We start from the raw sequence: 11359 nt of genomic DNA on the forward strand, positions 1-11359 counted from the left end.
TTTATATGTTTTTGAATTTATATCTAAATCTTGTAGTTTAATTATATTTTTACCCTTTTCAATTTTTAATTTGCATTTGATTTGAAATTTTAGTTTGAGGTATAAAATCTGTTTTTATTGTTGTATTTACTTTAGTTGCTTCTAATATAAAAAGTATTTGTATGAGCTCTGCATGAATTCCCTAGACTTAATAACCTGTTCCTGTAATTGTCATTTGATGTGTGTTTGTATATGGTTTACATGTTATTATTATTGATTCTTCTTGAACTATATATAACTATTTATTTTCTGTATGAAGTTTATGATAAGTATTCTTATTAAATTATAATATTTTTATATTACAGTTGTCAATGTTTACCTCATTATTAAAGAAAAGTTCTACTTCAAAATTTGTTTTACCGTCTTTTAAATTAAGTTTTCTATAGGATTGCATAAATAATTTTTATTGATTATTTTACATTCATCTAATTACTCTTTTGTATATACGTAATATTCTTTATGCGTATTTATTGCTAAGAATTGATATTGTGGTTTAATGTTAAAGTAATTGCTATTATTATATAATTTTGTTGGACATTGAATTACATATATTAGATAATTATTTTTATAAAGGATTGTTACTTTTGATAGTTTTAATAATACGTCTATATTATTTTCGTTTATTTCTAATGAAAATTGAGTTTGTTTAGGTAGTGTTACAGCTTCTTCAAGAGTGGAAGTTTATAGAGAAGTAATGCAAGATTTACCATTACCTCCAGAACCAATTTTAACGAGGTGGAATATTTTGCTTGAAGCTGTTGTTTTTAATGCGTCACATTTTGGTGGTTTAAATCTGTTATAACAAGACTGTTAGCATTGAAAAATTTCAGATATAATAAAAATATAATTAGTTAAAAATCATTTTCATAAAATTTAATTTTGAAATTCTTGTTACATGCATAAAAAATTGGATCAAAATAAACTTTAAAAGAATCATTGGATAGTGTACAAACATGTTCAACGCAACTAAAAAACATCCCAGGAGATAAAGGCCATCAAATTTGTTTGAAAATCAAAGATGTCTTACAAAAAAAATCAAGGATATCAAATTTTATTAAGTATACAAAAAATGCTATCTGAAGATGAAGATGGACAGTTACCAAAAAATTATTCACTAAATATGACTACAAATAAGAAATTTTCAACATGAACAACTGTAAATTTTGAAAAATCTTTAGGTTTGTATAAGCATATTTTAAGTGATAGCAGAACTCACATGAATCCTGAACAATACATTGTAATTAATTGTTTCATGCATGATACATAAATTACATAATTGCATATTTTTAATTTTTTTTATTTTCATATATTTAAGAAAAACCATAGTGGTTAATTAAGTTCCTAATTTATTTAAACAAAAGATTGTTATTTCATTTTTTTATTTTGATTTATGTTATTTTGTTTATAAATTGAACAAAAGGTTAAAAAATATAATGTTACTATTTTATTAGTTTTATTAATTATTACTTATATTTATTCATTTTTATGTTAAAATAAATAAATTGATTTAAAAAACATATTTTTTCATATTTTACTAATATTTTTAAAGAATATTACAAGCATACGTTCAAATTTTTAAGAAAATATTAATTCACGTTTTACCTATGACTAATAGGTAATTAATAAAAAAAAAAAAGTAGGTAAAAATGATTTTATGGTGAAACCATAAGAAACCAAAGAAATCGAAAAACTCATTTTATCAACGATTCAATTATTGGAGATAATACTTGTTCCATTAGGAGGGTAGTATACATCCAATCCATTTTCAGCAAATTTAGTTGACCCAAACTACCAAGGACAGAACTGAAAAGATAGCTAAGATGTTGAAGATATATTGAATTTAAAAAAAAGTAGCAAAAAGTTGTTCTTAACCATTGTTTCTTTTGCAAGGTGATTATTTAGATCTTTATCCAAGTATGTATTTTCAATCAGTGATTCACTTGACTAATTATCTCCAATCAGATTACTTTTATTACTTGAAATATTGTTCATTGATTCTTCTAAATAACTTATTTGATCCAAAGTGTTAACAGTTTTTTTAATAATAATTTACTACTTTCAATTTCATTTTTAAAATCATTTGTACCCAGTTTCAGATTCTTTAACATGTAGTTGAGAATTGTAGACCCCAACTTGTCCTTTGAGGTATATTTTCAATCACATTTTTAAATTAATTTGTATTTTAATTTTTCTCATTTTCAGCTGAACTTTTGTCTAAGTCTGTTTCTTTACCACCTTCAATTGTATTTGTATCAAAATATTTGTTATCTTCATCTTTTCTTTCATTTTCAATTGTATTAGTATCCAATTTATTTTTATCCCTATCTTCATTTGCATTTTCAGCTTCATCTAAATCCCATTCCTTGTGGAGTTCATCTGCTAATTTAATATTTTTTGTACACAATTTTTTGGGTCTTACATTATTTTGTTTAGTTGATGTTGGTGTTGACAACTGAGTATTAATATTCAAACTATTGCTGCTTGTTGCAGATTGCTTCATAAGTTCAGCCTTAGCTTTATGGTCAGCAATATGTCGTTTTAAATTGTCAAAACGATTAGTACTGAATGTGCAACTTTTTGGATCACCAAAATAACAAAAATATGATTTAGTAGCAGAGGTATAACTTGTAGTAGGAACAGGTTTAGGTTTAGCTTTTGGCTTTAAAAGCATCATTTTATTAGATAAAGGAGCAGATATTTTTGATGCTAGTAATGATGATCTACCTCTAACTGTACCCGATTTTCTAGCTTTTATTTTTCTTGATTTTTCTGTAGTAAAAAGTTCATTTATGTTTATTTTAAGAGGTTTCTTATCCTCATTTTCTTCAAATTGTTCACAAATATTTTCATCTCCACCAATTTCCATTTCAAAACTTTTTACGTCAGCAACAAAATGTGTCATATTAAAGTACAATTTTTCTTTGTTACTTTTTAATTGTTTTTATATAACACTGCAAAATAAATATAAATAATGTAAAATAGAGTTAATATAATATTAAAAAGTTCAAAAATAAATACTCACAATATCCATTTTTGAGAAATTCAAGTTTTCTGTTGGAGTTATAAATAGCAATAAAACACCTTCACTGTAAAAACAAAAAAATAATTTATATCTTATTTTTTTATTGGTATGATAACATGCATTTTTTAATTAAAATTAATACTTATTACAATGACGTTTCTCTTAAAAAATCAACTACACAGATTAACTTTTTCTTCTTAATGAATTCTTGATACGATTTGGGAATATTTGATTTATCAACTACAGTACCCGACCATCAAACATGATTTAGTAACAAGACCCAGACCCTATCGCCTAAATTTTAAGGGTGTGTATGGTCACACATTATTATTGACTATTTATCCTATAAAAAGATAATAAATTAAGAATTATAGATTTATTTGGAGATCAATATACTTAAATAGGGTAATATGATTGATAAAACTGACATATTTATAACTATTTTAATATAAAGGATTATCTTATTATTAACTTTTATTTTATTTTTATAATTTTATTAGTTTTTTCAAGTTGGAAATGCTAGTGATATTACCAACAAAGAAAAATTATTTTAGGTTAACAATAATCCTTTAATGTATAAATTATCTAATTGTATTGTAGATAACAGATTATAATATTATTAATTTTATCATAAAAAAAGCTTGGTAAAATAAATATAATTACATACTCCATTCCCAGTTTTACCAAAAGAAAATAGATTTTTTATTTCTATCAAAAATATTTCTGTGAGTAAAAATGCAGAAATTTACCATTTTAAATATTTTATTAAAACTTTTCTATTTTAATACTTATGCCACATTAGGATAATTAAATGTACCAAGTTATAGGACATATAATTGCTTAAAATTGGAGAACTAACTCTGAACAATAGTTGAGCCATTATTAGTACAAGGTATGAAGTATTGAGTATATAGTTAATTCTAAGTTTATGTTAATACCTGTTATTAATTGATACTTAGAAAACCAATATTATACTGTCTCTATGAATGTATCAAAATTATATAAAAGATGGTCAATCCTTCACAATACATGTAGTGTAGGGCTAGTGTTTTCCATGTATGGGATTAGATAAAAACTAAAATACAACTATTACATTTTGCAAACATTTGAAATTAAATGAAATTACCTCCAGCGATTGCCAGGTATCCAAGTGGACCAAATTAACACTGACTTCAACTATTATATATATTTAAAATCAGACATTATTTTTTTTTTTAGTTATTAATTTTTAGGTATTAATGTATTATAAATATTAAATTAGGTAAATTAAATATTACTAAATACTTAATCAAAAATATTATTTTCAATGTTTTTGTATAAAAATAATAAGTAGGTAGTTTAGGTAAACGGGAAATAAATAATTTGAAAATTTTTACTACATAGCAATTTGTATTTTATGGAAACCATTTTATTTATTTTAAAAGAAAACACATAACTGTTAGAAAAATTAATGCTTCTAAAACGTGGAAAATATTTTTTAAATATTAGTATTTATGGTTAATATTGATGCCTTATAAGTAAAAATATATCATTATCAATAATTAAAGAATGAGATATCAATATTTCAAAATAACGCAGTTGCTACACAAAATTAAAATTAAAAATACAACACACATAAAAGTTTGCTACAATATGTACGCATTTCTAAAGTTTATTAGGTATACTTGAACATTAGAGTTTTACCAAGGGTTAAAGCTGTGAACATTAATTTGATACGCAGCGTCTGTACAACCACCACTAAATGGTAAATTTACAATTCGTAATGAGGTGGAAATTAGTGAAAACTGCAAATTTGATGGACAAATACTTACAAACAAAAAAACGAAGTATGTTGATTCAGTCCCGAAACGACTTTATTACTACGTGCACTATGCTAAAAGATGACGTTAAAGCCAGTCTTAGTACAAACAACGGTTTTCAGCACGCCTCGTCTACCGCACTTATAATTGGAGGCATTCATAAACATAGAATCCGATTCCTAACCTCTGATACGCCGCGACGCCACCGCTTTAGATATCGATCGCTTGGTTCAGCATGTAACACAACATTACGCCCGTGACATATTGGTGACCATGTTTTTGTTCCTTCAACACGCGCCAACGATTTCAAACGATTTTAAAATAGTTAAACTTTCCTTTTTTTTTTTTTATCGTATAACATTTCTGGCAGTGGAGTACATACAGGGTGGGTTTCCGGGTTCAACCTCCCCCAGGGCCATAAAAAAAAAAGAAAATTGTTATATTATTGATGACGTGTAATATATTTGTAGTTTCATTATTACGCTTTGAACTTAAAATATACAACTATACACATATTATGATAATTAAATAATTATATTGATAGGTGTTTGAAAAGTTTTGTTAATTATGCTGTTTTTATATTCCAATAGCTATTAATTTACTGTAATGTAAAAGTAAACTGTAAATTGGTAAAAAAGTTGTATAAAATAATAACTGTTTTTAGCAGTTATTTCTCTTATTTATCTGTACAACGAAAAAAAAAAAAAGATAATGATTATTTTTGTTAACCCCCCTCCCCCCCGAGCAAGATCGAATGTACGCCACTGATTTCTAGTATACGGAAGTGAAGACATCCATTGTTCGAAATTGAGTCAAATTGAGTACTTAGATTTCATAACTGCATTTTTTTAACAATTTTATTGGATTCTACTGGTTTTAATATATTTAAAATTTTTTTTTTATTTCTTAATAATAATTCATGCAGTGAAGAGTTAAATGGAAAAATATGATAATAATAATTTGAGTTTTTGAGGTCTATTTTAATAGCACAGGTTTATCTCATCTGTGTTAATAGTGTGATGGACTTGGACATCAATGGTGTTCTAAAGAATTTTCAATGGGGAGTTTAATCTATGGCTGTAGATAATTAATATTTTAATAATATTAATAATAGTAGGTACTTAATAAAGTATTTTTAATAATAATATTATCTATGTTCGTGGTTTAATCAAAATTCAATGTCATGACCACAAATATTTAATACAATAAAGAAATAATAAAATTATGTGGATTATAATATTGTAAGATAATGAACAATACAATTTAGTTTATTTTTATAAATAAATATAATCAATATAATAAGAAAATAAAACATGAAACTATCATCAAAGCATTTTATGATTTTGCTTTAAGATATGAAATTGACATTAATTCTAATTTTACTCAACAAATAATATCTTTTAAATCAATTGTTAATCAAATTTAATTGCCTAATATTCTAGGTATGGTAAATTACATAATAGAAATGATTTTTCAATTAGCTTTCCAGATATTTTTTACTATATCTGAATCTGTTGCTTCACCTGAACGATCATTTTCTAAATAAAAATTGTCAAGAATTATTTAAGAAATACAACTTCTCAAGAATGGTTAAATATATTCAAATATTTGAATTTAAATTATAGAATGAGAGTAATAGAAGAACTAAGTATTGACCAAATAATTAACAATTTCATGAACAAAAAAGTAGGAAAAATATTTTTACTACATAACACTGGTATAAAGTATTAAAATTGCGTAACAAATCTAATATTTATAAAACTTATTTATAACTTAAAATAACATAATTTTAATAATTATTTCCTTTTTACAAAGCAAAATTAAAAGTAAAGATTATAATGATTAATATTTATTGATGTTTTTATACTAAATTATAATTTGGTAGAAAAACATAAAATATATTTATTTAAATAAAAATCATATGTTGTATTCATACCGTATTTATTAATAATGTGTATTTCAATTAAAAATATTTTTTTAAATTTAAATAAAATAAAATCTAATTGTTCATTAAGTTATAGAAAATGTATTTTGGGAACAAATGCAATTTAATTGCCAAGTTATTTTTAGCAATTTTATTTTTAAATTGTATATCTTTTTCATGTATTTGTATAATCAAATGATAGTTTAAAAAAATGTCAGCTAAATTTTTTTTAAGAATTTATGGTCAAATTATTATTATACATTTTTTTTTTTTTTAAAAAAAATTATTATAATTATTATATACTTTTATTTATTATAATTTTTTTATTTTTGTTTTTTGCCAAATTAGGTATATGTATAGGTAAAACATTTTATACTTGTTCAACACGTAAGTTATATATTTAAAACTAATCCACAAATCTATTTGCTGTGCAACGTAACGTGAGGGTACTTCAATTTGATAATTATCAATTGTACGTAAATGTATTACTTGTTTTGTTGCAGGAACCCAATACTTCCCTCCATTTCATCAAACCACACTTAATTCTATGTTTTACATCCATGCCAAAGCCCCCACCCTTTTGTACAAATGATCCTAAATATTTAAAGTCACCTACATTACCGTTTATTTTCATTGGTCTCCTCATACCCCCACTTCTTAGAATCTTCTTCCAAATTTCATATTTAGATATAAATTAAAAATAATTTTTAAGGGTAATATAATTGATGAAATGAGTATTGAAGTAATACTGGAGAGTAATGAAGTAAATACCAGAAAGTATGTATTTATTTACCAATTTATGATACTACTCTAATCTAGACTAATACTGGTGAAATCCATTGTTATTATTTGTGAATTTTCATAAATATAAAAATAAAATTATGGTAATTTTAAAACCAATAACATACACATCATAACTGTATTCAAAACAATAGACTATATTTGTATTTACAAAAAAAAAATAATAGTAATAATAATAAATATGTTCACTTATATACAAAAAAAAAAAAAAAAATGGTAAAATATCAGTAAATAAATATCAAATTAAATTAGTAAATTAATGCGATATTTTTCTTTTTAAGTAATTATTATAATTTAATTTAATTTTAATAATATATTACAATAAAATGTTAGTCCTTATGTATATTATTAATTACATTTATAGATTATTATAATATTTGGTTGTCCACATTTGTGGTTTAATATGTACATTTTTATAAATAATAAACTTTTTTAAGTTCTAAAACAACTAATAAAAATTAATAATCAATATTGATGTTCAGTAGTATTATTTATTTGAATTCCAAAACTTCGAGCAAAATTGTCTCCTATAAATAGAATATAAGCACATTAAAAAAATTACTGAAAATACTTAAGTTAATATTTCAATATATTAAATGACATTGTATGTGATAATTTATACAAAATTTTTACAAAAATATTTCAAATGTTTTGAGTTAGCTACAGTCACAGTTATTAAATAAAAGGTAAAATCTGTCTATTTTTATAGTTGTCAATTAATATTAAGGAACTGTTATGAATTTTAATATAAATTAAGAATTATAAGATAAATGGTTGTACCACTGTAGCAAAGTTATCACAGTTATGTAATTAATTTTAAACTTATTTATTAAGTAAACTGTAATAATTATAATTATAAGTTAATACATAAACCTCATAGATCCAAAGTCTATAATGGAATGAAACATGTTATGAAACTAATTTATAAAAAACTAAACTAGTTTATTTACTTAATTGGTATTTGGTAATGATATTAAAAGAATGTTATATAATTAATAATAAACATAGATGATTTTATTACTTATGCAAAAATCATTAACACGACTTTAGGTGATCATTAATTAAAATAATTAGGGAATTATTTAATTTTTGATAATAAATGCATATATTGTTATAATGTGAATACATAATATGCAGTAATCAATAAAGTATTAATAATTGAAAGCGGTTTGGTGATTTTGTTTTCATCAATTTTATTACTTTAAAATAAAAATCACTCTTAAGATATTATGTATAATATTATGTTTAATGTTACCATAATATCGGATTAGAGCCAATTGTTCTTGATGTCTACGTTCGTGGGCACACTCTTGATTTGCTGCAATTTTCAATAGAGTCTTTTCTTTTTGGGCAGCAATATCTTTTAAAGTTTTCACCAACAAAGTTTCCGGATTCATATTATGTTCTGTAGATATTATTTTAGGCATTATTTTAGGCTGCCTAACAATCTTTCTTAATGTATTTCCATCGTAAATGTGAGTGTTGAATTCAGTTTCACTGAAATCTGTTGAACGAAATATTTTAGTAGATATCCTAACTATTATAAATCCATAGTTGACTCACTATTAACTAGATGTGTATCACAATCTGGGCTATCATTGCTGTTTAAATTATTTTCTATAATTGTATTATTCATTGACAAATTATTATTTTTTATCTTATTTTGCTTAAAACTTTTTCTTCTGAATATTGTTTTATACCTAAAATCAAAATAATAATTAATTTATTGTTGATAAAGTTAATATTGTTAAAATATACCTGTTTAAACATTGTTCGGCCGTTCTTGTAATATTAAGAATATCACTAATTACAGTTGCTATGTGTTCAAACATTTTCAATTTAGTTCTAAATGTTCTTTCTAAACCAACTTTAGAAATGTTCTTTCGGTATAATTCCATAAGTAGCTTAGTATCATCAATTCCCCATTCACTTATTGATTTATTAGGGCATTGTCCTGAAAAATAAAAATATACTTAATGATATTAATAATTTACAAACATATTAAAACTGATAATCGCTACTTTTGATTAAAAAATAAATAAATGAATAAACAAATGTAATAAAAACTTATGAAATTATAAAATATAATTTACAAATAAAAAAGTTTAATTTTGGAATATCACCATTAATTCTAGAGTTCTGTCCATTATAATCATGATCGGCTGATACTGAAGCTGTTACATCACTTTGAGATCTTTCCTGACTTTCCTCTTCATTATTTCCTACATCGGATTTAGCTTTTTGTACTATTGTAGGACCAACTTTAAGTTGGTTCACTACAGTCTTGTATCTAAATAAACCTTATATTATTATAAATCTGATACAATAAAATTGTTAAAAATTACCGGTTTTCACATTGGTGAGCACTTCTGATGATATTTAACTTAGTAGATATTATTTGTGCAATATATTTGAACATTTCTCTTTTGCTTTTAAACTTTTTCATGGGCCCCACTTGAGTCACATTACGTCTATACATATCCATAAGAATTTTTGTTTCATATTGACTCCATTCTCGGCAATTTCTTTTACCTTAACAATATTATATCATATTATATAATGATTTATAATTAAATTTAAACAAGCTGTTTGAAGAATCAAATAAAATAAAAAGATTTAAGTAACTTTTTATTTGTATAGTAGTTTTTACTTTTAAATTGACTAGATAATAAATTGGATAGTGTAAATGTTATTCATTATTAAATGAACCGATAATTAATTATTAAATGCTAGGCATCAGAACAGTTTAATACTATTAGGTCAAAGTGTAGTTACAATTTGACATTATATAAATCTAGTTATCTGAACTATCTATACTACAATTATTATCTTTCCATATTACCGTAAAATTATGCCTATTGTAATTAATATTAAATAATTATAATATTGTGTTTTTCTTCAATAATTTAATACAAATACAAGTATTCAATTTTAAATTATTATTATTTATTTAATTAAATAACTTTTGAAAAATAGATATTTATTTCATAATTACATTTTTGTTACATATGATTATATTACAAAAACTATATATATATATGTTTAATGATCATCAAATTGAATTGAATTTTACAGAAAAATTTGAGTATAATTAATTCATATTTAAACATAACAGAATATTGAAACAAAATAATATTATTTATATATTTATAGTTTATTTTATGTTTTTGAATATATGATCCATCAAAAATTTTAATAATTTATCATTATTATCATAATAATATCTTACATTTGTATAATGCTCATGTTAATAAGTCATTAAGTTGTTGGTTTATAATTTCTACTTTTTCATTTAACGGATACTTTTATACCAAGGAAATATATATTAAATCAAAATTTACTTAAAGTGTGATGGTAAATATATTTTGTTTATATACATTTAACTATTAATTGCAAAAAATGCAAGGAATAAATAATAATTACGAGACTCTAGAAGAATATCATTTTCAAGTTGTATTGACTCATCTGGATTACTATTGTTGTCATATGTTTCGAAAGGTTCTTCAATAATAAATATATCTTTTGGGTCTGAAATTTGAAAGCACAATATATAATATAAAAATTACTTAAAAAAACAAACTATTTAACTCACCAATTTGGGTATCATTTTTCACAAGATTTCCATTACAGACATAATATGTATCCATAATGCGGTTTCATAGATATGAAAATTGTAAAGACAAACTCAAATTTAAGTAAATCTTGTAGCAAAAAATAGATAACAGGAATATTTTAGAAATTTTTAAAATTTCCAATAGTGTTATCAATAAATTG

At 23.3% G+C, this 11359-nt stretch overlaps 2 protein-coding genes across 3 annotated transcripts; both read right to left on the reverse strand.

The window, feature by feature from the left end:
• Nucleotides 1-1851: 1851 nt before the first annotated feature.
• Nucleotides 1852-5230, reverse strand: LOC112681925. Of its 2 annotated transcripts, none has more exons than XM_025552292.1 (3): nt 4873-5230; nt 3062-3125; nt 1852-2990 (listed from the first exon to the last, which is right to left on the reverse strand). In XM_025552292.1, the coding sequence occupies exon 3, from the start codon at nt 2939-2941 to the stop codon at nt 2222-2224; it is 720 nt and encodes a 239-aa protein (XP_025408077.1). In that variant the 5' UTR covers nt 2942-2990; nt 3062-3125; nt 4873-5230; the 3' UTR covers nt 1852-2221. The 2 variants fall into 2 exon arrangements, with proteins under 2 accessions (XP_025408077.1, XP_025408078.1); XM_025552293.1 differs by lacking the exon at nt 4873-5230 and adding an exon at nt 4745-4838.
• Nucleotides 5231-8020: 2790 nt separating this feature from the next.
• On the reverse strand, nt 8021-11359 carry LOC112681914. Its single transcript, XM_025552274.1, has 8 exons — nt 11178-11359; nt 11009-11113; nt 9931-10117; nt 9709-9875; nt 9344-9539; nt 9149-9285; nt 8841-9089; nt 8021-8112 (listed from the first exon to the last, which is right to left on the reverse strand). Exons 1-8 carry the CDS (start codon nt 11230-11232, stop codon nt 8051-8053), a joined length of 1158 nt encoding a protein of 385 aa, XP_025408059.1. The 5' UTR covers nt 11233-11359; the 3' UTR covers nt 8021-8050.

Source organism: Sipha flava, unplaced genomic scaffold (genome assembly GCF_003268045.1).
Source record: "Sipha flava isolate LNK unplaced genomic scaffold, YSA_version1 199_pilon_pilon, whole genome shotgun sequence".
Classification (NCBI taxonomy): Eukaryota; Metazoa; Arthropoda; class Insecta; order Hemiptera; family Aphididae; genus Sipha; species Sipha flava.

Bases quoted from the DNA above. Each gene is read 5' to 3' on its own strand.
- LOC112681925 (XM_025552292.1), bottom strand. From the start codon at position 2,941: ATGACACATTTTGTTGCTGACGTAAAAAGTTTTGAAATGGAAATTGGT.
- LOC112681914 (XM_025552274.1), bottom strand. From the start codon at position 11,232: ATGGATACATATTATGTCTGTAATGGAAATCTTGTGAAAAATGATACC. The intron at 9,090-9,148 runs GTGAGTCAACTA...TTCGTTCAACAG, and splicing joins TGATACACATCTAGTTAATA to ATTTCAGTGAAACTGAATTC. The intron at 8,113-8,840 runs GTAACATTAAAC...TTCTATTTATAG, and splicing joins GGCTCTAATCCGATATTATG to GAGACAATTTTGCTCGAAGT.